The sequence below is a fragment of the Nannospalax galili genome, unplaced genomic scaffold, assembly GCF_000622305.1.
Source record: "Nannospalax galili isolate Female #2095 unplaced genomic scaffold, S.galili_v1.0 scaffold735, whole genome shotgun sequence".
NCBI lineage: Eukaryota > Metazoa > Chordata > Mammalia > Rodentia > Spalacidae > Nannospalax > Nannospalax galili.
Genome location: NW_008337053.1, coordinates 2,341,044 through 2,368,275, shown reverse-complemented (window position 1 = coordinate 2,368,275; position 27,232 = coordinate 2,341,044). Strand labels below are relative to the sequence as shown.

Sequence of the window (27,232 nt, the reverse complement as noted above, 5' to 3'; positions counted from 1 at the left end):
TCTTCATCCCTTTGCTGGTAGGGATCAGACTTGCACTCTCCCTGGGTGCTGGAGGTGTTGCTACGGTGACAATTGTGCAAGCCCAGCACCTGGCGGGAGATTTTCAAGACAAGCTGGACCAGGCAATGGCATCCACGACTGACAGCCTTGAATCTCTCCAACGACAAATGAACTCTCTCGCCAGAAAAGTTGTGCTCCAAAACAAAAGAGCACTGGACTTAATAACTGCTAAACATGGAGGGACGTGTGTGGTATTGGGAAAGCAATGCTGTTTCTTTGTAAATGAATCAAATGTTGTTGAAACCGATGTTAACACTCTCAAAAAACTTTGTAATGATCTATTTTCAAGATTTCAACCCACCAAACAATTAGGTTGGTTTAGTAATCCCTTGTTTTCATGGATCCTACCCTTTGTTGGCCCCCTGGTCATGCTGTGTGTCATTTTGATGCTTGCTCCCTGTTTCATACAATTTCTTCGCCGACAAATTACTACCATTGCTAAACTACAAAACAGGTCATGGTCAATTATCAGACTTTGGATTCTCCCGAGACAGATGAGTTGGCCCTTAGGGCTTGTGATGGCACTTCTCCATTTTTAAATCAAACAGGGGGAGATGTTGGGGACCCTGCTGTTTTGGGTCACAGTCTCTCCATGTCCGTATAGCCTAAGGGGTTCGGCGTTTGATGCAGAGACTCCTCTTTCCAGCAGGGCGCCTCCTGCTCTCCTCCTGACTCACTTTGAAGTGGCTGCCACAGATGCCCTACCAGAAACATGACCTCTGGCATAGAAACTTCCAGGTTTTTCCTATATGATAATCAGGCATTGTCTGACAGCCTGATAGAAGCCCACCGCCACATGTAAATGGGGCATTCTATGAGCACCTATCAGCTGAGGTCTTTTGCTACTGCCTCCATACTATAAATCTTCTAGTTTTACCCTAATAAAACGGAGCTGTATCACTGAGATCATCTGACTGAGCTGATTTGTGTCTCACTGCGCCTGGGACCAGCCTGTGATTCAGTCTCCCCGGAGGAGCTGTCCCCCGTCAACACCCACTCACGAAGCTTCTGCGTTCGATGTTCCTGCACTCCCTGCTTTGCTCCCCTGCCCCCCACGGACCGGTGGCCAATGGACCGCGTGCACAGAGGGAGCATCCCACAGCTGGCGCAGAGCCCCCTGCAGCTTGGCGCAGAACCCACCCGGCAGCTTGCAGCCCCCCGCGGAGCCTGCACTCGCCAGCGCCCGGCGCGGGCCAGCCGATCTACAGAGCTGCCAGCACTCCCAGCCGCGGAGAGCCAGAGAGACCTGCCCAGCAGCAGCGCGAAACCAACCCGACGCCCGCAACAACAATTCTCCATATATGACATAATTCCTAATAATGGACATGTGATAGGAATGTAGCTAGCTCTTACTGCACCTTCCCATTTTGTACAGTTACTGTGGGCAAATGACAAAGCCCTTAAGCCTGGTTCCTCATCTGTAAATGGATTATTAAATAAATATTTTATTTATTATTTTTATTTTTTTATGTCTATGCATGTATTGCCTGCATGTAGGTAAGTGCACCCATGTCATGTAATGCCACAGAGGTCAGAAGAGGCTTCAGATTCCCCTGGAACTGGAGTTAAGGATGGTTCATAGCCGCCATATGGGTGCTGGGTCTCAGCCATTGTTCTTAACCTCTGAGCCATCTCTCCAGCCCCCTGTAAATGGGATTTTAAAAGCACTGTTTCTACTCCATGCAGGTGTTGTAAAAATGTAATGTAATGGGAAAGTGTATGTTAAGTGCTTAACATAGTACCAGACTAAACACAGGATAGCTATGGTTGTTACTATGACCTCTTAATAGTATCACTATTATTAATAATTGCCCTGAAAATGGGGAAGACTTGACTTTAGCAAGAACATTTGCAGTTTTAGCCAAGCAATTCTAGGATGTGAAAGTCCAGTCTGTTCTGTTCCTTTGCTTTAGTTTCAGGAAGGAACTTTTTAAAATATTTTATTTATTTTTATGTGTATGAGTGTATTGCCTGCATGTATGTGAGTGCACCCATGTTGTGTAATGCCGCAGAAGTCAGAAGAGGCCTTCGGATTCCCCTGGAACTGGAGTGAAGGACGGTTCATAGCCTCCATGTGGGTGCTGGGAATCAAACCCGGGTCCTCTGCAAGAGCAGTCAGTGCTCTTAACTAGTGAGCCATCTCTCCAGCCCCAGGAAGAAACTTTTATTTACATCAGACTTGTTCAGACTTCTGGGCTAAATGAAGTTCTAATCCTTCTGTCCTTGGTAGGGGATGTGTTTGAAGGAAAATAAGAACCTTCCTAGCCTGGTATGGTGGCACATGCTTTTAATCCCAGCACTTGAGAGGCAGAGGCAGGAAGATCTTTGTGAGTTCAGGGCCAGCCTGACCTACATATCAAGTTCCAGGGCAGTCAGGGCTCCATATTGAGATCCTGTCTCAAAATAAACAAACATACAAACAAATCCTTTTTGCCAGGCTGGTGGCAGCACACCCGTAGTCTCAGCTTTTGGAATCCTGAAGCAAGAGGTTTTTGAGTTCCCATCCGGCCTGGGTTGTACAGTAAGCAACTCCATAAAAGAAATTTCTTTGTGAGTCACTAGCACTTTGTTGCTTGGAAACACTTTCCTTCCATATGGCACCAACACAGTGCGGAGTGCACAGGCTATGATGCCTTCCCAGCCACATTTCCAGGGCGTGGCCTGCGGAACTTGGGCAACACTTGTTACATAAACGCCACCTTTCAGTGCCCCTGCAGCATCTCCCCGCCCCCCTCGTGGAGTACTCTCCACAAGTAAGAGGTGTTCTTCCCTGAGCTCAGCCCCCACCCCAGATCTGGTGATGGAAGAACTCTGCCAGAGTCTTTGTGGAGGGTGGTATACATTTTGGGTGGGAACATCCCAATGGGCAGCCAGGAAATGAGCAAAGGGTGTGACCTGATCCTGGGCTCTGGTGACCCAGGCCCTTCTTTTCATTAAGTTGGTCATTAATGTTCGCTCCTCCCTGCTTCCCAGGGACTGCACGAGGTGGCCACCGCCTTCGCCTACCTGATGACAGCCATGTGGCTTGGGGATCACACTGTGTCTCACCAGAAATATTTCGGTCAGCTCTTGGCAACCTTTACCCAGTTTTTATGAAAAGGACACAACAAAAGGCTCAGGAATTCTTGATTTATGGCCTCAGTGAGCTTCAGGAAGCCCTAAAAAAGGTGGGAACTAACGGTCTTGACCTGGGAGACCTGCAGCTTTAGCAGCAAATGTGCCTCGTCCTTTGGTGTGTTTAGCGTGCACTGCCTGCTCTGCCAGGACGGCTGCGCTGGGTGCTAGGGTCCTGAGGACACTGTTCACATTGGATCTGTTGTTTTGAGACAGGGTGTTAATATGTAGCCCAGGCTGACCTATGACTCATAACCTTCCTGCCTTACACCCCTCCACATGCAGAGATTACAGAAAAGCTCTGAAAACATTTCAGTCTTCCCTGAGATGAAGCAGGTGCTCACATATTCAGCAGAACTCCAGATCTGCTCAGAATTTCCTTCTGATGGCATAATAGCCCAAATGGCTATCTACTCTTTGTTTTGAACTCAGGTCAGTTTCTCTGGATCAGTGCACCTTGGGCTTTGCCTCCTGTTGGTTTGGGGGCTGTTTTGAGCTGCTTGGGTTCTGTTGAGCCATTGCTGAGTAATGTATTAAAAAGTAGGAACACCTCTGATCTTCCACATTGACATTGCTCAGAACCATCCTCCAATTTTTAATGATTGCCTCTTTTCCCTTCAAGCCTAATGCTCCGTTTTGTACTGGTACGCCCTTCCTCCGCACACAGCTGTTCTTCCCACGCTGTTTTGGGAATAGGCAGTGGCTTCTTCCTCTCTCTCACATCACAAGTAGGCTCTACCGTGAATTTCAGAGGTCCTAGTATTTTAACTTCTTATTATAGGTGTTTCCGCTTTACGAAAATTCAAGCAACAGAAAAACTGAACTTATATTTAAAATGTAATTGAATTATGAAAAGGCACATTTATGCAAAAATCACCCCAAGTTTCTAAAAATTCTTTTTTACATTTAAGTCATTATTAGCCAGGTGTGTTGTGCACGCCTTTAATCCCAGCACTTGAGAGGAAGAGGCAGCCGGATCTCTGTGAGTTCAAAGACAGCCTGGTCTACATAGTGAGTTCCAGGGCAGCTGGGGATATATAATTGATTAGGGTTTACAATTCTTTAAAAATGTTTTATGATTTTTTTATTTTATGTGTATGAGTGTATTGCCTGCATGTACACCCGTGTCATAATGCCAACCAAGGTCAGAAGAGGGCATTAGAGTCCCATAAAACTGGAGTTACAGATGGTTTTTAGCTGCCATGTGGGTGCTGGGAATTGAACTTGGGTCCTTTGCAAGAGCAGTCAGTGCTCTTAACCACTGAGCCACCTCTCCAACCTCCAATTATTTTATTTACCATTTCAATTTTATGTGTATGAGTGTTTTGCCTGCATGTGTGTAAGTTCACCTGTGCCTGCAATGTTCACAGAAGCCAGAAGAGGGCATCAGATTTCCCTGGAACTGTAGTCAAGGACTGTTGTTAGCCACCTATGGTGCTGGGAACTGAACCTGGGTCCTCTAAAAGAGCAGCTTTGAAGGACTTTTGTTATTTGATACAAGGTCTCCTTGTTGCCCCAGCTGGCCTGGAACTTATTATAGAGCCCAGGCTGGCCTGGATCACACAAAGATCCACCTGCCTGACTCCTGAGTGCTGAGATTATTGAATTGACTTTTATAAATGGTGTGAGATAAAAATCCAATTGAATTCGTCTGCATGTGGACATCCTGTTTCTCAGCACCATTTATTGAGGAAACTATCCTTTCCCCATTATTTGTTAGAGTTTGGCCCTCAAAGGATCAAGTGGTCGGACTTGGTCCTCAGTTAACAATACTGAGGTGTTGGGAACTTGAAGAGGTGTGGCCTAGTGGGTGATACTGGGGACGCCACCCTCAGAAAGGACTGATGTTTCACGTGACTAGATTATATCACAGGAGAGAAGGCTTTCTGCACAACTGTGACAGTCAGGGACCTAAAAGCCAGCCCCAAACTGTTCAGACCCTGCACACACCAGAGCCGGAACTGAATAAACCCTTCACAGGTTATTCAACTCTAGTTTTTGTTGTAGCAACACACAGACTAAAACAAGAATTGCAGCACTGACTATTGAAGATCATTTCACTGCAAATATACAGGTTGATCTCTGGGCTCTCTGATGTGTTTGTTTTTGTGCCAGAACCATGGTTTTGTTTTTGTTTTTTTAAGTGACAAGAGGTTGTGGAAGATGACTCAGTGGATACATGTGCTTGCTTCAGCAGGCCTGGTGATGAATGTGCACACACGTGCACCTACACATACAGTATGTACTTGTGTCTGGTCCTTTTACTCAAAGTTCTGAAATATTTATCCGCACTGTTGCACACAGCGTAGTTCGTTCTTTCCACTGTGTGAACACACTATGATTTACTAATCTGCTTCACTGTTCAGGGCATCAGGGTAGTTAGCTTTTGACCATATGGTGAGTGTTGCTGTGATCACTCAAGTTTTCGGTACACAGATGTACTCATATCTTTGGGGTCTATTTCTAGGAGTGCTACTGATCTGAGGGCATGCATACATCCAGTTTTAGTAAATTCAGACCAGGGGTCTTCCAAAGTGATTGTTCCAGTTCACATCGGCAGTGATGGGAAGCTTTGGTTGCCTTAAATCCTTATAAATACTTGGTCATTTTTTGTTTGGGCAATTATAGTTATTTAAATGGTGGCATGGCACTAAATAGCACTTAAATTTGAGTTCTCTCTTTCAGAATAAGTGGCCTCCTGCCTCTGCCTCTGCCTCGAGTGCTGGGATCTCAGGAGTGCCCCCCATGAATATTTTCTTTTGTGAAATATCTAAACAAGTCTTTTGCCTGTGTTCCTATTATGTTCTTTGTATTTCTTTTTTTTTTCTTTTTTTTCTTTTTTTTGGTCTTTTTTGAGACAGGGTCTTACTGCAGCCCCAGCTGTCCTGGAACTCACGAAGTAGACCAGGCTGGCCTTGAACTCACAGAGATCCACCTGCCTCTGCCTTCTGAGTGCTGGGATTAAAGGCATGCACACCACACCCGGCTCCTGTATTTTTTTATTGCATTATAGGGCTGGGGATGTAGCTCAGTGGTAGAGTGCTTGTCTAGCATCTGTGTTGCCCCAGGCTCAATCCTCAGTGTCTATATAATTTCTTTCCTTTATTTCCTTTCCTCTTTTTTTTTATTTTTTTTATTTTCTTGATGTACTTGTTACAATGAATTTAAAAATTACAAACAAAACTGGGCATGGTGGTGCTGATGGTACACTTTTAATCCCAGCACTTGGGAGGCAGTGGCAGGTGGAGCTCTGTGAGTTTGAGGCCAGCCTGGTCTACAGAGTTCCAGACCCGCTGGGGTTAGTTACAAGGAGACCCTGTCTTAAAAAGACCAAAACCAAAACCAAAACCAAACGAAGGACCAGTTAGATAACTCAGCAGGTGGTGCCTCCCACCAAATCAGGTGACTTGAATTTGCCACCTGGGACTCAACTGGTGGAATGAGAGGACCAATTCCTGCAAGTTGTCCTCTGACTGCTCCATGTGTGACTTCCCCACAGCCACACACATACAAAGAAATATAATTAAAAATATTCCAATAATATTTTTTTCCATGATTATTTCTCACTAACTTAATCACATTTTTTTTTAAGAAACTATGGTTAACATATTTCCATTCTTTATTATTTGTTGATTTCTGGTTTGTGGCCTAGTTCTGCGTGTTCAAAAGTATTTTAAAGGGCTAGAGAGATGGCTCAGCAGTTAAGAGTGTTGTCTGCTCTTGCCAAGGACCCAGGTTCGGTTCCCAGCACTCAAATGCTGGCTAGTAACTGTTAATTCCAGTTCCAATGGATATGACGCTCCCTTCTGACCTCCATAAACATTACATGATATGGGTGCATTTAAATACATACAGGCAAAACACTCATACACATAAAATAAAAACTTTTTTTTGGTGTTTTTGAGACAGGATCTCTCTAGCCCCAGCTGGCCTGGAACTCACTATGTAGATCAGGCTGGCCTTGAACTCAGAGATCCACCTACCTCTGCCTCCCAAATGCTGGGTTTAAAGGCATGCGCCACCACAGCCGGCTCTGAAATAAAAACTTTTTAGAGGAGACTAGTCTTAGTCACCTCCTAAGGGCCCCACTTCCTAACACACCACATCACCATGGTGGTCACTGGGTTTCAGTCTATGGTTTGAGGTCAGGGGAGCAGAACATTCAGAGCATGGCAGGTGTTACAAAGCATCAGCTCACAACATCCACACACAGCTTGGGAACTTTACAAAGCATCAGCTCACAACACCCACACAGCTTGGGAACTTCAGCATCATGAGTATGGCTGCCTTTGTGTGTCTCTCCCTTTAAAGCTTTGAGGTTATAACCTTGCATTTAATGCTGATTGTTCTTGACTGTGGGGTAGACATCTTCTGTACATGCTGCTAGGCAATACAATGGTCACCTTCCTTTTGAGCTTTATGAAATGCCACTATTTTTAGACTTCTGCAAATTGCTTTGTTTATTCAATCCCCATACTCTGTTCCTCTAATTTCACTGGCATGTAGTTTAGAAGAATGCAACATAATTCATCCACTCTCTTGATGGTTGACTGCTTCCACATGCTGGCTGTACTTAACAACCTTGTGTCAACACTGTTGGGCATATATGGTTACAGTAAAACAGTGTTGTTTCTTACTGACTTGCAGGAGTTCTATGTTCTAGACACTGTTTCCTTATTACATGTAGTTTTTTTTTTTTTTTTTTTTTTTTTTTTTTTTTTTTGCCTTTTTGAGTCATGGTTTCCTTGGAGTCCTAGCTGGCCTGGAATTCACTCTGTAGACCAGGCTGGCCTTGAACTCAGAGAGCTCCATCTGCCTCTGCCTCTTGAGTGCTATTATACATAGCTTTAAATCACCATAACACCCTGCACAGACAACGTATGAAGTACAGAGAGATTTATTTTGACTTATGGTTTGTTCCAGATGGTATGGCCCCATTAGTTAGGCCTGAGGGTGAGGGGAGCACACGAACCCTCACTAGCGGGAGCACATCAGGCAAGGACTCGCGTCTTGAGACAGGGGACTCAACCCCATGACCCCTCAAAGGTCCCCATGTCTACAAGTTCTACCATCTCCCAGTGTTCCTACATTGGGGACGAAGCCTGTTCATGTGGATCTGTGGACATGCCATATATATATATATATGTATATATATATATATACACACACACATATATATAATATATAGCATATATACACACATTCTACAAATAGCTGCGCAATCTTTGGCTATTTGCACACTGTCCTTTTGGCTTTCAGCTTGAAATAGTATTGTTACATGACCCACTAGAAACTTCACCTTCAGTGTGTACAGTTCAGTGGTTTGTGGTTGTATTTACAGTTGTGCGTCATCATTACAATCACGTTGTAGAACATTTTCATCATTCCTAAAAGAACCTTCCTTATCCATTCCTTCTCCCCAGCAGCCCCTGGCAACCACTAACGCACTTCCTGTGTCTCTGGGTTTGCCTGTTCTAGGCAACTCATACAATGGGATCACAAAACATATAGCTTTTGCTTTTATTCATAATGCTTTTATGGCTTATCTATGCTGTGGAATGTACTGTTTCTTTTCATTATCAAATAGCATTCTGCTGTGTAGATAAACCACATTTCATCCATCCATTCATCTGCTGATAGGTGTTTGGCCATTATCCTAACTGCATATAGGCTTTCGTGTGGATATGTCTCTATCTCTCTTGGGTACATACCTAAGAGGGAATTGCTGTACATATGGTAACTACAACTAACCTTTTGAGGAAGTGGCAAACTGATTTCCAAAGTGACTACACAATTTTGTTTCCACCATCAATGAGCTCCAGCTCACCCATTCTCCAAACTTATTATCCATCTTAACTAAGGGCTAGAGGGATGGTTCAGCAGTTAACAGAACTGGCTGCTCTTGCAGAGGATCTAGATTTGGTTCCCAGCATTTACAGGGCAGCTAATAATTGTCTAACTCCAATTCCAGGGGATCTGATGCCTCTTCTGACCTCCCTGGGCATTGCATACATGTGGCACACTTACATGCAGGTAAAACACTCATCCACATAAAAATAAACCAGGCAAGTTGAGTATGAAATGGTACTTTTTAATTTATTTAGTCCCTTTTTAGCTCAAAACCACATCCCAAGTACTGGGATTACAGGCATGTGACACCACACCCGGCTACCTTGTGGTTTCGAGTAGCATTTCCCTAATGACCAATGTTGAGTATCCTTTCATGTACTCTGTCCCTAGTTATTTTTTTTGGCAGGTTCTTGGTTATAGCCCAGGCTGGCCTCTAAGTCGTGATCTCTTCTGCCCCAGCCTCTCCTATTGGGATTACAGGAATGTCACTATGTCCAGTGTTATCATGGTTTTAAATTTTTTAATATTTATGTGTGTGCGCACGTACACACACACACACACACACACACACACACACACACACACACACACACACACACACAGACACACACACGGGAGATCAGAGGACAACCTGGAGTCAGTTCTCTCCTTTCACCAGGTGGATTTGGGCAGGGGGGGAATCACTCACAGGTTGATCAGGCAGCAAGTGCCTTTACCCACTGACCCATCTTGCCTCCCATCATGGTTTTATACAGTTCTTGTTGGCTTACCTTTGTGAAGATCCTTACCAATCTGTTTTGCTAATCATTCCTGTATATATGTGTGCATGGGCAGGCTAGAGGTCCTCATGTGTTGTTCCTCAAGAGGTGTTCACCTAATTTAGGAAAGGGTCTATCACTGGGGCTTGCTGATTAGGCCAGGATCGTTAGCCAGCTGGCCTCAGGGATCATCCTGTCTCTACCTCCCCAGAACTGGGACCACACCTAGCTTTTTATGTGGGTGTTGGACTTGAACTCAGGTCCCTAGGCTTGTATGGTACACCTTACTAAGCTTATCTGCCACGAATCATTTACATACAATTTCTTCATTCAATTTCGTTTATTCATGAGGCACACATTAGTGAAGGTCTTTTATCCATCCTTGTTTCTCAGTCTTCGACTACAAGTCTTCAGTTCACTTTCATTCCTAGATAACTTACCTAGACACACATTTCTAGCCGTCTGTCCAGACCTCTCTTCTCCCTCCCCTTCTGTACTCGATAACATTCTGCACGTCACCCCAGCGAGCTGCAAGCTTGTGGCACTCCTCCTGCCTTGACCTCCACAGTACTTGGAGTACAGGCATGTTCTACCACACGCACTCTGCTTAGTCTTTTATTTAAATTTTATTTTGGACTTTTTGAGACAGGGTCTCCCTGTAGCCCCCGCTGGTCTGGAATTCACTATGTAGACCAGGCTGTTTTTGATCTCACAATGTGAGGATCAAAGGTGTGCATTGCTATGCCCAGCTAAAGGTTTTTTTTTTTTTTTTTTTTTAAGGGTAGTTTTCTTCTATGTCTTTAATAATCTTAAACTTTGGGGGGATCTGGGTAGTACTTGTGGCAAACTGTTCCTCAGTTGTGAGCTCAGCTTCACTGGGTTTTATTTCATCTGCAACCTGTGGACCACACAGCCCACAACAGCTATAAATGTGGCCCAACACAAAGTGGTGATCTTATCTAAAATATTGTCCCCACCCCATTTTTTTTGTAACTCAATTACACAGTTCTTGTATAAACTTTATAGACGGTGTCATGTCAGAATGTCAAAAGGTTGAGCTGGGTGTGGTGTCACATGCCTTTAAACCCAGCATTCAGGGGGCAGGTGGATCGAGCATTACTTCAGTTTTATGGTGGTGATGCTTTGAGACTTTTTTTTTTTGAGACAGGGTCTCCCTGTAGCCCCAACTGGTCTGGAACTCCCTATGTAGACCAGGCTGGCCTTGAACTCAAGAGAGTCACCACTATGCCCAGCCCATGATACTGTCTTCTGTGCCTGCTGGAATAGGAAGTCTAGAAAAATACTTCCCTCATTATGCCCATAAAAACAAACAACAAAAAAAATGCATCACGAAATCTGGTTAACACTCCAGCTGTGGGCCTGATCAGTCCACAGCATCACGTGTGCACTGCACATGCACCAGATGTTTTGTTTTTCTCAATGAGATTGTACCACACATCAGACTAGGAAAAAAAAAAAAAAGCTTTAAGCATGTCAGCTCAAGGTCACACGGCAAAGACCAAGACCTGATTCTGGGTGTTTTAAATGTCAGCTTTGAGATGCTCTCAACTGTGCAATCCTCCTGCCTCAGTCTCCCAAGGCCTAGGATTACAGGTGTGAGCCACCATGCTTGGTTAAAGTTTAACACTGATGTTAACAGATGCAGAATTCAAGCTTAGTAAGACATGACCTCTAAGATTATAATTTGGTATTGTTTTCTTCCCTTTATATGAGGGGTCAGTAAACTGCAAAAAGCCAGACAGGAGCTATTTTAGGCCTTGAAAGCCAACGGCTTCGGCACCAGGCCTTGTTGTACTGCTGCACAAGGAGCAACTCTCAAATGTAAGCAAAAGGTCAGGGCCGCGCTCTAAAAGCTTTAACAACATTGAAATCGGATTTCATGTAATTTTTACATGTGACAAATGTTTTTCTTTGAATTCTTTTCAACCTCATAAAATATAGAATCTGTTCTTAATTCATGATGATGCAATCACATCCACCAGCTGGATGTGGTGTAGCTACTGCCAACCACTGTTCTGCAGTGTTCCTCAGTGTAAGGTTGTTCTCTTGTTCGTTTCAGATAATCCTTTACCAGCTTAAGAAAGGGAAGAGAACTGGACAAACTCTTTTTGGCCCCTGGGTGACCTGGGGCAGCTTCTGATACACACAGAAATATACAGCTGTTTAGATGTTTTGTTCAATGGGTTCCTCATGCCTTAGCTTATGCTTAGTATATTATACTGTAGGTTCATCTGGAAAGTTCATCTCACTGAAAATTCCCTGTAATGCTTCTGACTTATCTTTATATGTGTATGAGTGTTTTGTCTGCTTGTATTTAAGTGCACTCTTGACATGCAATGCCTGTGAGGTCGGAAGAGGGTATCAGAGTCCTTGGAACGGGAGCTACAGGTTATTAGCCACCATGTGGGTGCTAGTAGAAGCTGGGTCCTTTGGAAGAGCAGCAGGTACTCTTAACCATTGAGTCATCTCTCCAGCCCCTCCTATAATGCTTTAGTAGTTGAGGTTGGAAGTGATTGTATATACTTTTAATCTTAGCATTGGGAGACAGAGGTAGGTAGATCTCTGTTTGTGGCTAACCTGGTCTATATGGCTAGCCAGGGCTATATGTTAAGATTCTACCACAAAAGAAAAAAAGAAGTTGAACCGCTAAGTTCTCAGTGTTAGCTGTAACACGTGAGTGTCAAGCTCATGTACTTTGTCCTTTCTTCACAGATGTCGTCAGTGAGTAAGCAGTTCAATGACATGAAACAGCAGTACAGCCACTGGAGTAACATTTACAGAATTATTGCCTTTGATTCTAAGGGACAATTTAACGTTTCTTGTCTCGTCACTTTTATTCAGCAGTGAGAGCATCACTTGTGACAAGTCTGACGTACTTTCTCTCCCCAGAACCACTTTGGTGATCTGAATGATGGCCACTACACTGCTTTCTGAAAGAACTGTCACCCAGGCCATACAGCTTCAATGACACCTGGGTCAGTGAGATCCCAGACACCAGTTCAAACTGCTACAGCCTACCTGCTATTCTACAGCTGCCAGCCCGCTCCACACCTACACAAAACTGCAAGAGCTAGGCCATGTGTCCTGAGCACTGCACAGCAAGCAGCCAGAAACTGACAGTGAAATCTGCTTTGTCATTAAATCCTTGTAATTGATTTACAAGGCAGACTATTAAGTCTTATATCCAACCTTTGATGTCTACAGCAAAAAAAAAAAAAGGAAGCACGAAATTACTGCACTAATGGATAGGGACCCTCAGAGGCCATTTCAAAGGCCACAATGTAGCTCTGGTTGGTCTGGAACTTGCTATGTCAGGCTGACTGGCCTCAAACTAACAGAGATCCGCCTGCCTTTGCCTTCCAAGTTCTTTATTTCCTATGTGTATCTGTAAGGTGTGAGCTACAGTGTGTGCATAGGTCAGAGTACAACTTGTGGGAGTCAGTTCTTTTCTTCTACCACATGGGGCCTGGGGCCTGAACTCAGGCTGCTAAGCTTGGCAGCAGGTACTTTTACCCTCTGAGCCATCTATCTAGCCCAACAATGTATGAGGTCCTGAGTTTGACCCTCTCTGCACAGGGGGAAAATAAAGTTTCAAATGGCTCTGTGAGTTTAAGAATGTGATTTGAGAGGTTGGAGAGATGGCTTAGTGGTTAAGAGCAATGATTACTCTTGCAGAGGACCCGGGTTTGATTCCCAGCACCCACATGGTGACTACAAACCTTCCTTAACTCCAGTTCCAGGGGAATCCGAAGCCCTCTTCTGACCTCTGCAGCATTGCACGACATGGGTGTACTCACATACATGCAGGCAATACACTCATACACATAAAATAAAAATAATAAATAAAATATTTAAAAAAAAAGAATGTGATTTGAAAGATTTATACAGCAGGGCTGAGAGATGGCTCAGTGGTTAAGAACACTGGCTGGTTCTTGCAGAAAACCCAGGTTCAAAGCCCAGTACCCACATGGCAGCTAACAACTGTCCATAACTCCAGTTCCAGGGTATCCGACAGCCTCTTCTGTCCTCCGCAGGCATTGCACGACACGGGTGCACTTATCTACATGCAGGCAATTGTATCCACATAAAACAAAAAATAATAAAAATTTAAAAAAAAGATTTATACAGCAATTCAGCAAAATAAATAATAATCAGTCCTTTCAATTGAGTGCAAGACATTAAAATGACCAACTTTTCAATTTGTAAGCCATTCTCATCTCCCCAAAAGCTCACTACCATGAGAGCCTCCCAAGGCACTTTCACAATCTTTGTTTATGCAGCTTTTTTTCAGTGACTTGATCTATAGCAACCAAGTCCCCAAGGAAAGTTGACTTTCTTGAACCTTTTAATTCATCACTCTGAAAGGACATGGTTCACAATGCTGCTGTTCACCTTATGAACACATGGGACTCATCACTTTTTACTTAATTCTTCAGAATTTTTTAATGTATTTTTTTGTGTACTAGTGTTTTGCCTGCATGTATGCAAGTGTACCATGTGCATGCAATGCCTCCATAGGCCAGAAGAGGGCATCTGACCCCTGGAAGTGGAATTACACAGTTGCTAGCTGCCATGTGCCAGCTTCCATATGTGTGCAGGGGACCCTATCTGGCTCCTATGCAAGAGCAGTCAGTGCTCTTGACCTGAGAGCTGAGAAATTTCTCCAGCCCCAATTCTTTAGAATTTTGATAGAAGGAATCTGGGTATTATTTTAACTTTGATTTCCCACTCTGAGAACCTTAGGTGCTCTATGCAGTTCTGGTACCACACTCAGGAAGAATGGAACCAAGTCCTACATCTCAACAGAATGAGTAGACTAAACTCAGAATCAGTGTAGAGGATAAAGCATGTGTGTAAAAGCCACACTCTACTGTCCTACGTTGATACAGGACATAAAGACAGAACACTTGTAAGGTTTAAAGTTATTCTTCTCATTAAGATTTTAATGTAGATGTAAATGAAATTCTTTTTAAAAAAATTAAGTTCCCATTTTTTTTTTTTTAGAATAAAGATTAGTGCACAAATACAGCCCAAAGCCAACAGAAAAATAGTTTTGCCCTGTCATTTCCCTAAGAAAGCAATGCAGTTACCTAGAATAGGCTGAAAGAAAACAAGAAAAAAAGCAATCCTCTGAGATTCTAGGCTTCACAACAGGACATGTTAAACTATGTACAACAATTTGATGTGCAAGTGTGCAAGTAAATATGTACACATACATTCCTGTCTGCTGTAGCTCACCCTAGTGTACGGAGTGGATCAAGCTGCACTAGGAATGCGAAAAGGCTACACAGTGAACAGGAAAATGGAGGGTGCAGTGGTTTGGACACCAGTGGAATAATAAATGCTTGGCTAATTACTTATTTTAACTGTGGGCAGACTAAAAAAGTTGTTTTGAAATAAATGGTAGCTATAAGGGATGCTTGCTGCAGTATCTGTTAAGTGCCAGTTATTTGTTTTTTTTCCATAAGAGCACTGATCTGATTACACAGTGCCAGTAACGTGGCCCCAGTGTCCTGAGGATCCTCTATGAGCCAGCTGTAGCTCTAGCCATGCTCTCCATAATCAGAGAGAGGAGCTACTGAGCAGGTAGAAACACTTCTCTGAGGCTTACATCCTTATGTGGCTATGTCAGCTGCACGTGGTCCCAATGAAGTATAAAAGAGGATATAAGCTGCTGAAGACTTCACAGAAGACACGGAGATATCAGAAACTTCATGATCATCAAACTTAAACCACCGCTGTCTCGCTGCGTTTTTACAATAGGCAGTGTAGTGGCCTCCATCCAGCCCGCCATAGTGATTCTGTGCCAAGCAAGATAGATATCAATAAAACTGAGTCATTATTTCAAACATGTCGGTGATCTCAAGGTTTTATGCCATCCTCACTCCTCTAAGGGATAAGGAAGCACTGCTTTATTAGCTTCTGTCTTATTAGTTTGCTTCAGTTCAAGAAGATACTTACTGAAACAGAAAACAAGTTGTATTTCTTCAAATTGTTCTTTGGACCAATAACATACTGTGAAAGGTCAAGACTTTCTAACGGGAAGTCCACAGATGTTTGTAACTTTTGCTTCCATCTGCCATCATAAGAAAAGCTGCAGAATAAAACATTGTAAGAGTCACACTGACAGAGAAAGACATAAGAATGAATTCTTATTACTTAACATGGACTTTTAGGGATAACCATAAAGTTCATTTCAAATTACATTAAAAAATCCCACGAAGTTTTGGCAATGGAAGACCTGTTGAAGACATCTGTTTCATTTCTGTTTTACAGAGATGTAGGCTGCCTGTAACTTAGAGGGAAACCAGAACTAGACACAAACTGCAGGTAGATCTATTTTCTGCTCCTTTTTATACCAAAACATAGACCATTCCACAGTTACTACAATTTGTTTTCTAGTGCCGAGGCTCAAACACAGGGCCTCATACGTGTTGTGCTAAGCACTCTACCACTGAAGGTCTGTGGCATCTCCTGTGCACTTTGTCATGTTCTGAATATTTCTTCCCATTTCTGGCTTGTTAAGATTTTTGTTACAAACGTGCAATGCCTTTTTATCAACATTTCCCTATTTATTAAAGTTACCAAACAGGGGGGCTGGAGAGATGGCTCAGTGGTTAAGAACAGTGGTGGTTCTTGGAGAAGACACGGGTTCAAATCCCAACACCCACATGGCAGCTAACAACTGTCTGTAACTCCAGTCCCAGGGGATCCGACAGCTTCTTCTGACCTCCGCGGGCATTGCATGATATGGGTGCACTTACCTACATGCAGGCAATACACGCATACACCTACATGCAGGCAATACACGCATACACATAAAGTAAAAATTAAAAAAAAAGTTACCAAACAGTCTGTTAATAGAGTAGCTTATACTGATGGTTTGTTCATTATTATTATTATTATTATTATTATTATTATTATTATTATTTTTGGTCTTTTTATTGAGACAGGGTTTCCTTGCAGCCTCAGCTGGCCTGGAACTCACTATGTAGATCAGGCTGGCTTTGAATTCACAGATATGCCTGCCTCTGCCACCTGAGTGCTGGGATTAGAGGAGTGTACCACCACACCCAGCTTCATTATTATTTTTTTTTATTTCTTTAAATTTATTTATTTTTATTTTTTTTTTCACTTTCTCACTGGATAATCTTCCTTTGTTAGGCTTCCTTAGGCAGTACAGTAAAGTGCAAATTACACAGAAATTACAATTCCTTCATCAAATGCCACTGATCAGATAGGAACACTGTCCCTTACCGTTTCAGATGCACTAAAAGCACGGGTGGCAATTTCCAGATTTCTATCTTTTTTAGAGAATCCCGTCGAGTTCTGCAATGACTGCAGTAAAATCTGTTGTTATCTGTGAGTTTTTCTTCTTTGGAAAATAATCTAAGGCAATCCTAGTGGGAAAAACAAGAAGTGTTCAGCAATTCATTTCTTCACATGCTGTCAGTAAGCCATTCTGCAATAGGTACCAGAGCTAAACCAATGACCTGGAATGAGAGTTCTAATGTAAGGAATGCAGCCAGACACCCGCAGCAGGGGATGCTGGAACTACTCAGTGCGGAGGGAGAAGTGCAGAGGGCCATGCCAGCACAGGAAAGCCCCCATCCTGGGCCTGCTGGATTATGGAAGGCCTGCTGGAGGAAGGGAACACTAAGGGTATTAACATGAGTATTCTAGGAATTACACTGCTGTTATGCAAGAGCACCGCCTGAGAGTGCCGGCACCCAGCCTCTGGGTCAGCTTCCCCAAGTTGTGCCATGCCAACCCCTAACAGGACCATGTAAGATCCCTTCCACTTCACCCAGCGCTAGACATCTGTGCCCCACGGTAGGGGCTGAGACCATATCAGACTACCTGAGAGGGCTAAAAATGGACCTCCCCTTAGTGAACTTCCCAAACTGCTGTAGTAGTGCCTGTTAGTATAGGTCCAGACTTTAGAAGGAAGCCAGAGTGTACGTGACTGGAGCCCGACTTGCACCTCTGTGGGAGCTCCTTAATAGCTGATCTAAAGCCTTCAGTTTCCTCTAAAATAAAATCTGAGAGATACTGAAACCTAGACCAACCAGTATCACATACCCAATAAGAAAACAACCAAGGCACACCAATAATACAAACAGAGGAGACTTCAATTCAACAAAGGAGAGCTTGAGTTTCATACAAAAGAAATCCACATGCCAAAGTCACAATGTAAAAATAATATGGAAAATGAGAACAGTATTCCCACCAAACTCCACTAGTTCTGTAGACGACTTCTACAAGGAAAACCCCCTAGAGAAAACCCAGGACACTGAATTTAGGAGAATCATAAACATGATCAAGGAATTCAACAAATTTAAAGAACACACAATCAAAAAACTAAAAGATAGGGATAAACTTCTGACTGAAGTCACAAAGAGAAACATTGAAGAAAACTCAGGCTGAAATGAACAAGGAAGTGAAAAACTCAATAAGCAAATTTGAAACAAAAGGAGAAAGCATTACCACTAGAATGAATGAAATGGAAACAGAATATCAACACTGGAGGATAAAGTTGAAGAACTGGACTGCTCAAGTAAAGATTATAAAACATTTTAAAAAACATAGGAATGGAATATGCAGGAGATGTGGGACACCATGAAAAGACCAAATCCACGTATCATAAGCATAGAGGAAAGAGAAGAATTTCAGGTTAACGGTATTGACTAGATCTTAAAACAGGACTGTATTTCCCAAAATTAAGGAAAGACCTCCCCATACAAATACAAGAAGCACGTAGAACACCAATTAGGGCCAGGCATGGTGGCACACGCCTTTAATCCCAGCACTCAGGAGGCAGAGGCAGGCGGATCTCTGTGAGTTCAAGGCCAGCCTGGTCTACATAGTGAGTTCCAGGACAGCTGGGGCTACAGGGAGACCGTCTCAAAAAGACAAATAAAAAAAACCCACCAATTAGACACTCCCCACAACATATCATAGTAAAAACACTAAATGTACAGAACAAAGAGAAAATACCGAAAGCTGCAAAAGAGAAACAAGTCACATATAAAGGAAAACCCAATAGAATTACAGCTGACTTATCAAAGCAAACTATGAAAGCCAGAAGAGCCTGGACCAAAGTATTCCCAGTTCGAAATGACCACAGATGCCAACCCAGATTACTATACCCAGCCAAAATGTTTATTATAGTTGAAGGGGAAAGAAAAATCTTCCATGACATGAATAGGTGAAAGAATTCATGCCCTTCAAATACCTGAAGTAGTACAAAGAATGGAGCAAGGAACAAGTATACCCCAGGGGCAATGAAAGAAACTAAATGAAGGGTTAACTGTGGAAACATAAAATTACACAAAGAACGCAAACAGGAATCAAAATGAAGGCAACCAATACACCTGTTTCAATAATAACTTTAAGCATCAATGGACCGAACTCCCCACTCAAAAGACCCGGGCTTGGGCCAGGTGTGGTGGCACACGCCTTTAATCCCAGCACTTGGGAGGCAGAGGCAGGTGGATCTCTGTGAGTTGGGCAGATGGATCCCTGTGAGCTCAAGGCCAGCCTGGTCTACATAGTGACTTCCAGGACAGCTGGGGCTACAGGGAGACTCTGAATCAAAAAGACCAAAAAAAAAAATTAAAAATCCATGTCTTTGCTGTCTGTAAGAAACACATCTCACCTTCAAGGACAGGCACTACCTTAAGGTAAAAGGATGAAAAAGAATATTCCAAGCAAATGGCACTAAGAAACAAGCAGGGGTTGCAATTCTAGTATCCGACAAAATAGATTTCAAACTAAAACTAATCAGAAGAGATCAGGAGGGTCACTTCATTCTGATCAAAGGAAAAATTAATCAAAAGACATTGCAATCCTGAACATATATGCACCAAACTCTGGTACACCCAAATTCATAAAAACAACATACAGGACTTTAATACACAGATTAACCCCAACTCAGGACTAGCAGGGGACTTCAATATTCTACTGTCTCCATTAGACAGGTCAACTGGACAAACAATAGACAGAGAGACATCTGAATTAAATGATACCATACATCAAATGGACCTAACAGACATCTGCTGAATATTACACCCAAGCAACAAAGAATACACTTTCTATTCAGTACCCCATGGAATTTTCTCAAAAATTGACCACATACTTAGACACAAAACAAATGAACAAATACAAAAAATTGAAATAATTCCATGCATTCTATCAGACCACAATGCAATAAAGCTTAAAATCAACACTGGAAGAAGCCCTTGTAACTTCATGAACTCATGGAGATTAAACAACACACTCCTGGAATGACTGGGTCAAAGGAAAAATTAAGAAAGAAATAAAAGTATTGCTGGAATTCAACGAAAGGACAACACAACACAACACAACACAACACAACCTCTGGGACACTTTAAAAGCAGTCCTAAGAGGGAAGTTTATAGTTCTAAGTGCCTACATTAAAAAATCAGAAAGAGCAAAAATAAATGACTTAACATTGCAACTCAAGACTCTGGGAAGGCAAGAACAAATGAAACTCAAACCCAGCAGATGAGAAGTAACAAAAATCAGAGTAGAAATTAATGAAATAGAAGCAAAGAAAATGATACACTGAATCAAAGAGCTGGTTCTTTGAAAAGCTAAACAAGATTGACAGACCCTTAGCCCAGTTAACCAAAAGAAAGAAAGAAAGCAAATCTAAATCAACAAAATCAGAGATGAAAGGGGAAACATCACAAGAGACACAGAAGACCTAGAACATTATAAGGAATACTTTAAAAACCTGTTTTTTTTCGAATATTAGATTTGAAAACCTGAAAGAAATGGATGGATATATAAAATCGTGGGAACCACCAAAGTTAAACCAAGAAGAGATCAACAGTTTAAACAGACCCATAACATATAAGGAAATTGAAACAGTAATACAAAACCTTTTGACTGAAAAAAGTCCAGGCCCAGACGGATTTCCAGCAGAATTCTACCAGACATTTAAAGATTTCTAACCAATACTACTTAAATTACTCAAAAAGAGAGAAACAAAGGGAGAACGCTTAGATTCCTTCAATGAAGCCAGTGTCACTCAAATACCAAAACCAGGTAAAGACACAACCAAAAAAGAAAACTATAGACCCATATCCTTAATGAACATAGATGGATAAATTCTCAACAAAATACTTGCAAACCACATATAGACATACATCAAAAAGATCATTCACCATGATCAAATAGGCTTTCTTTCAGAGATGCAGGGATGATTCAATATATACAAGGCAATAAATGTCATAAATCATATAAATGAACTCAAAGACAAAAACCACATTGTCATCTCAATAGATGCAGAAAAGGCTTTTGACTAAATTCAGCATGTATTCATGATGAAAGTCCTAAAGGGAACTGGACTGGAGGGAACATACCTCAACATAATTAAAACGGTTTTTGTTTGTATAACAAACCCATAGCCAACATCATTCTAAATGGAAAAAAAAAACTGGATGCCTTCCCATTAAAATCAGGAAAACAGACAAGGATGTCCACTATGCCCATTCTTTTTCAATATAGTGCTTGAAACTCTTACTAGAGCATTAAGACAAGAGAAGCAAATTAAAGGAGTGCTAACTGGAAAAGAAGAGGTCAAATTATCCCTTTTTGCAGATGATATGATACTATACCAAAGAGGTTCCCAAAAATTCCATCAGAAAACTGGGACTGATTAATACTTTGAGTAAAAGTGGCAGGTTACAAAATTAATCTACAAAAATCAGTAGCCTTTCTATATACCAATAACAAGCAATTGGAGAAAGAGTACAGGGAAACCCTCTCATTCACAATAGCCTCAAAAAAATAAAATATCTTGGAATAAACCTGACCAAAGACATCAAAGATCTCTACAGTGAAAAGTGTAATCTCTAAAAAAAAAGACACCAGAAGATGGAAGGATCTCTCATACTCATGAACTGGAAGAATTAATATTGTAAAAATGACCATCCTACCAAAAGCCATTTAGAGATTCAATGCAATGCCAATCAAAATCCCCATGATATACTTGACAGAAGCAGAAGAAACCAACCTTAAATTCATATGGAAGCACTGATGGGCTTGGTGGTGCATACCTTTAATCCCAGTACTTGGGAGGCAGAGGCTGGTGGATCTCTATGAGTTCAAGGCCAGGCTGGTCTACACAGCAAGAGCCAGGCCAGCTGGGCTACAGGGAGACCCTGTCTCAAAAAGACCAAAAAAAAAAAAAAAAAAAAAAAGATTCATATGGATACATGAAAGACTTCAGATAGCCAAAACAACCCAGAGCACACAGAACAACACTACGGGGATTACTATGCCAGATTTCAAACTATAGTACGGGGCTATAGTCACAAAAAACAAAAACATGGTACTGGCACAAAAATAGACATATAGACCAATGGAACATAATTGAAGACCCAAACTTGAGTACACACAATTTCAGTCACCTGATATTTAATAAAGGTGCCAAGAACATACAGTGGAGGAAAGACAGCATCTTCAACAAATGGTGCTGGGAAAACTGGATCTCCACCTGCAGAAGAATGAAGCTAGTTCCTTATCTTTCACCTTGCACAAAAGACACTCCAAATGGATCAAAAGCCTCAATGTGAAACTGGAAATCCTGAAACTGTTACAAGAAAACATTGGCATAATCTACAAGATATAGGTGTAGGAAAGAACTTTCTAAATCGGAGACTAGTTGCTCAGGAATTAAGGTCAACAATCAACAAGTGAGATCTCATTAAACTAAAAAGCTTTTGTACAGCAAAAGAAACAACCAGTCTGGTGAAGAGAAAGCCCAATGACACATTTGACAGAGGGTTAACACCCAAAATATATCAAAAACTCAAAGAATAATCAAGAGAAAAAATGACCCAATTAAACGATGGGCTAAAGATTTCAAAAGAAGAAACAAAGATGGTTAAGAAACATCGTAAAAAAGTGTTCAACATTGTTAGTAATTAGGGAAATGTAAACTAAAACCACCCTAAGATTTCATTTTTACCCCAGTCAGGTTGGCTAAGGCCAAGAGAACAAATGATACCAAATGCTGGCGAGGATGTGGAGAAAAGGGAACACTCACTCACTGCTGGTGGGATTGCGAACTCATGCAACCCCCATGGAAAGCAGTGTGGAGAACTTTTAAACTACAAATGAACCTACCATATGACCCAGTTATACCACTCCTTGGTATATACCCAAAGGGCACATCCTATTGCAGAGACACTTGTACATCCATATTTGTTGCTGCTCTTTTCACAACAGCTAAGAAATAGAAGCAACCTAAGTGCCCCTCAACAGATGAGTGGTTAATGAAAATTACACAATGGAGTTCTATTCAGCAGTAAAGAAAGATGAAATAATGAAATCTGCAGGTAAATGGATGGATCTATAAACTGCTAATACTAAATGAAGTAACAAAGACTCAGAAAACCAAAAGACTTATGTTCCTCATTTGTTGATCCTAGCACCACATTCTTTTAAGTGAGTACATATCCTGATGTAACTGCAGGAACCAGGAAAATGGAGAAGCATCAGGTAGGTAAAGGGAAAGAAGGAACCTGAGAGAGAGAGAATAATAGTAGGAGACAGGTGTTACTAAGGGAGAAATGTGTAAAAAGGGGGTAAATGGGAGGGGGAGAAGAAGGGCTATATACAAAGAACTACGGGAATAAAGGGGAAGAAGGAGCTCAAAAGAGGTGGGACCATAGCACATAGGAATTATCAAGGGGGAAATGAGGAAAATGGGGACACTTTAAATGGGGAGGGTGGGGAGGGAGGATAGGCCAGGGAGACAAAGAGGTGAGATGAATAGTGCCTAGCTAGTATAAAAAACCAGAGGGAATAGTATTAGTCCAAAAACTTACTGAAAAATTACACATACAATATCTCCACATGAGTCCATGAGTACAGCTGAAGACTACATAACAAGAAACAGTGCCAGACAGGAGAAACCTTCCTTTGAGTTGTTGGCCAGGGTAGTCCAGGAGACTCCCAAAATTACATAGGCTATTGCCACAGCCCTTGATTGCCTCCCAGAACTTGAAGGTAAAACCCTATTGCTGAAGAGAAAGGACATACTTTGGACACAGGTTTTGGAGCAATGAAGCTGGGACTGACCTGGAAGCCACCTCCCCTCAAGGGTAGCCCACACAGCTTTGGAGACACTGTGCAAGCTGCTAAGGGAGAACATCAATCGATGGTCCAACCCCAGCTTCAAGGCCTAACAACCACATCAATGACTGACACAGCAAACAGCATTGGTACAGTAGTGGCACTTTTTCTAGGGGGTAATCAACAGCTACCTAATTGGACTTAAAGCCCACTCAAAGAGAGGAAATTCATGTGTGGTAAACAGCCACATACACATAGCTGGAGAGGTCATAGATCTTAGAGAAAACTCCAAGGCTGTCACATCCCTAGAAAATGTAATTTCTTAATATGTGCAAAACATGGATCCTTAAATTTATAGACAAGTATCCCAGTCACCACCCATCAAAGAAGCTTCTTTTTCAACAGAGATAATTACAGAGTTCTATAACTGGTCACACAGAGAGATTGTCTGTGAATTGCCCACATCTCAGTGGAACATAGAACAAGCAATGAAGGGAACACTAATGCATCTTTCAACTCTCATCAATGAAGCTCCCTCATGCAACAGAGGGCCAGGAACACAAAAGATCACAAATGGCCAAAACGTAAAGAATAAGAGTCTACAGAGTGTGGGTCTTTGGACTGGACTCCTATATCAAAATCCACCCACCCAGGGCTCAGGGACCTTTGGGGACGAGGGGATGGAAAGATTGTAAGAGCCAGGGAAGGAGGGGCATGACCATACCGAAATAGTCCTACAGTGTCCTGAGACTCTTCTCATACGAACTTACGGCAATGGTGTCATCATACACAAGACACATGCAAACTTAAGCAGACAAAAACCCAGCATAGAGCTGTGGAAATGAGCAACAGGACCCAGTCTTAGTCCAAGAATTACTGGCAATTGATTACTGTGTGGTGAGGAAGAGCTGACTGTCTCAAAGGGAGGGACTCTAGGTAGGCTGACTAGATCCCAGTGGATAAACTTGTACTAAGGGACATCTGGGGACACTAACTTTACATGATAGGCCTTAACAAAAGTGACAGATTGTATGAATCCAGTGGAGGGGCTATGGGAGGTGCCAAAGGGGAAAGGGGTGTAAAGATGATTTTCTGTATGAAATACACAAAAACGCAAAAAATTTAAAAAAGAAAAAGTAGACCAAAATTAACTTTTAAAGCTTAAATACAAACTTTTAGGGATGTAGATTTGGCTGAATGGTGAAGTGGTGGTCTAGCATGCACATGGCTCGGGGTTCAAACCCCTCCAATACAGCCAATAAAGCAAAAAACAAAAACAACTTTGAAGGAATATTTAATAGGAAGATAGCTTTTCAATAAAGAAAACATCTAGCTGTGCCTAGTGGCACACACCTATACTCTAAGCATTGGAGGGGGTTTGGGGTGATCGCGAGTTTACAGGCTGAGCTACATAGCAAGACCCTGTTTCAAAAAACCAAGGGCTAGAATGTAGCTTACCTAATTTGCCATTAAGTGCTACGGAAGCAGTGATGAGAGCTATCTGCTGAATGAAGCACGTTTCTATATACATACACACAATCTTTACCAACATTTTCTCTCCGTCTTAAACGTACCTGTAATGTGCATTTACTTGTGGATGCTAGTGGCAGAGATAAATACATGAACGCCTCAAAGGTCCTGGACTTCTTGTGACAGGTGAGGCACTGCACTGTGGATTTGAACTGGCCCTGGAAAAGAGCTACGATGATGGACTCGTTGAGCTGCTTGTGCTTCTGCCACGCGTGTTCTGCAGCTTTACAGTCATCCAGGTGGTCATTGTTTTCTTCTTTGTGTCTCTTCCGATTATCAGCCTGAAAATAAGATTAGTTAAATGCTCTGGTAATATCCAAAGGATACCATTTAAATCTGAAATTCAAGGGGTGAAATTAAATACGTATTTAGCAACGGTTGTAGTTTTCATAAAGGAGTTCTGATGTCAGTCAATTCTAGCTAAAATCAAAATAACCCCACTTTACTGAAAGAATGGGACTTATTACAACTTATATCTTTATTTAAAATTTGTAAAAGAGCTAACATCTTGATTTTTGTCAATGCTATAGACTTAATCCTGAGAGAGTCTAAGCTGCTTCAAGAGTAGAAGCTATCTTTTTGAAGTGCCTAATGTAGTGAGATTCATAGCTGATCAAAGCATTCAGAGTGAATGACTGGTGAATGCCCAGCCATAAATAGGTTATTGATACCACCTTCTCCAAGGATTAGAGGAACATCATGGAAAAGGGGGCAGAAAGAATGTAAGAGCAGAAGGAAGGATGGGGGCATGTGGAACACTGACAAATGAGCCCTTCATGATTGCTAGCATGGAGTTCACAGCAGCTATGGTTACTGACACAGATATGGGCAAGACTGGGCTTGTCATGGAAGGGGCAGGAACTCCTGGGGCCACACCCCTCCTTGAGGATTTATACAAACATTAAGGTGGATGGGGGGCAAGGGGAGGAGAAATATGTTCTTCAGTGGCATGACCACTGGTAAGGTGCTTCTGTAAGCATCACTAATGAAATGCATCAGGTCACAAGAAAAAAAAGTCCTCAAAAGAGGAAGAGGGGATGGAGAGGGTTGGGGGTGAATATGCTTGAAATATTATATTATGTACATGTATGAAAATGTCATAATGAAACTCACTATGTTTAACATATACCCATAACATTTTAAAGTCAGTACAATATTTTAAAAGTGGGGGCTGTTGGTTCAGCAGTTAAGAACACTGGCTACTCTTACAGAGGGCCTGGGTTTGGTTCCCAGCACTCACATGGCAGCTAACAACTCCAAACTCCAGTTCAAGGGGAATCTGGCACCCTCTTCTGGCCTCCCAGGCATTACATGACACCAGTGCACTTATATACAGGCAGAACATTCATATACATAAAAAAATAATAAATAAAAAAAAATTTAAGTTGAAGCTTGGCTTTTATATTTTATTTTTCCTATTGTATATGTATATGATGTGTGTGCATGCACATGCCACAGCTTTGTTAAGTTGGTTCTCTCCCTCCACCTTTATGTCTTTACATGTGTTCACCCGCAAAGCTAACTTACCAGCCTGAAAAGGTGGTTTTGAAAAGACATCTCGCATATAACTAGGAATTAGGGCCACAAATTGACAGATGTAATTTCATTGTTATAGACTCATGGAAATATTTATACATATACATATGTATGTATATATACATATGTAGATACAGACACCATTTTTGGAGAAAGAGTCTCACTATGTAGCACAGCCTAGCCTGAACTCACAATCTTCCTACTCAGTCTCTCAAGTACTAGGATCATATGCATGAGCTACCATACCAGCATAT

At 42.1% G+C, this 27,232-nt stretch overlaps 2 protein-coding genes across 3 annotated transcripts in view; one reads left to right on the top strand and one right to left on the bottom strand.

The window, feature by feature from the left end:
* Window positions 1-1,129: 1,129 nt before the first annotated feature.
* Window positions 1,130-12,920, top strand: Usp50 (ubiquitin specific peptidase 50). Its single transcript, XM_029562971.1, is given in 9 exon segments — window positions 1,130-1,398; window positions 2,670-2,800; window positions 2,853-2,908; window positions 3,034-3,091; window positions 3,094-3,227; window positions 11,863-11,922; window positions 12,693-12,741; window positions 12,744-12,798; window positions 12,800-12,920. Coding segments are annotated over 9 exon segments (933 nt in total).
* A 1,798-nt stretch (window positions 12,921-14,718) lies between these two features.
* The window catches only part of Usp8 (ubiquitin specific peptidase 8), a 77,023-nt gene continuing 64,509 nt past the window's right edge, over window positions 14,719-27,232 (bottom strand). For both annotated transcript variants that reach the window (XM_008831802.3, XM_029562956.1), the window contains 4 exons: window positions 25,487-25,723; window positions 17,061-17,203; window positions 15,765-15,897; window positions 14,719-15,604 (listed from right to left, as the gene is read on the bottom strand). In XM_008831802.3, coding sequence (XP_008830024.1) covers window positions 15,419-15,604; window positions 15,765-15,897; window positions 17,061-17,203; window positions 25,487-25,723 — 699 coding nt within the window. In that variant the 3' untranslated portion in view covers window positions 14,719-15,418. The remainder of the gene's footprint in view (window positions 15,605-15,764; window positions 15,898-17,060; window positions 17,204-25,486; window positions 25,724-27,232) is intronic.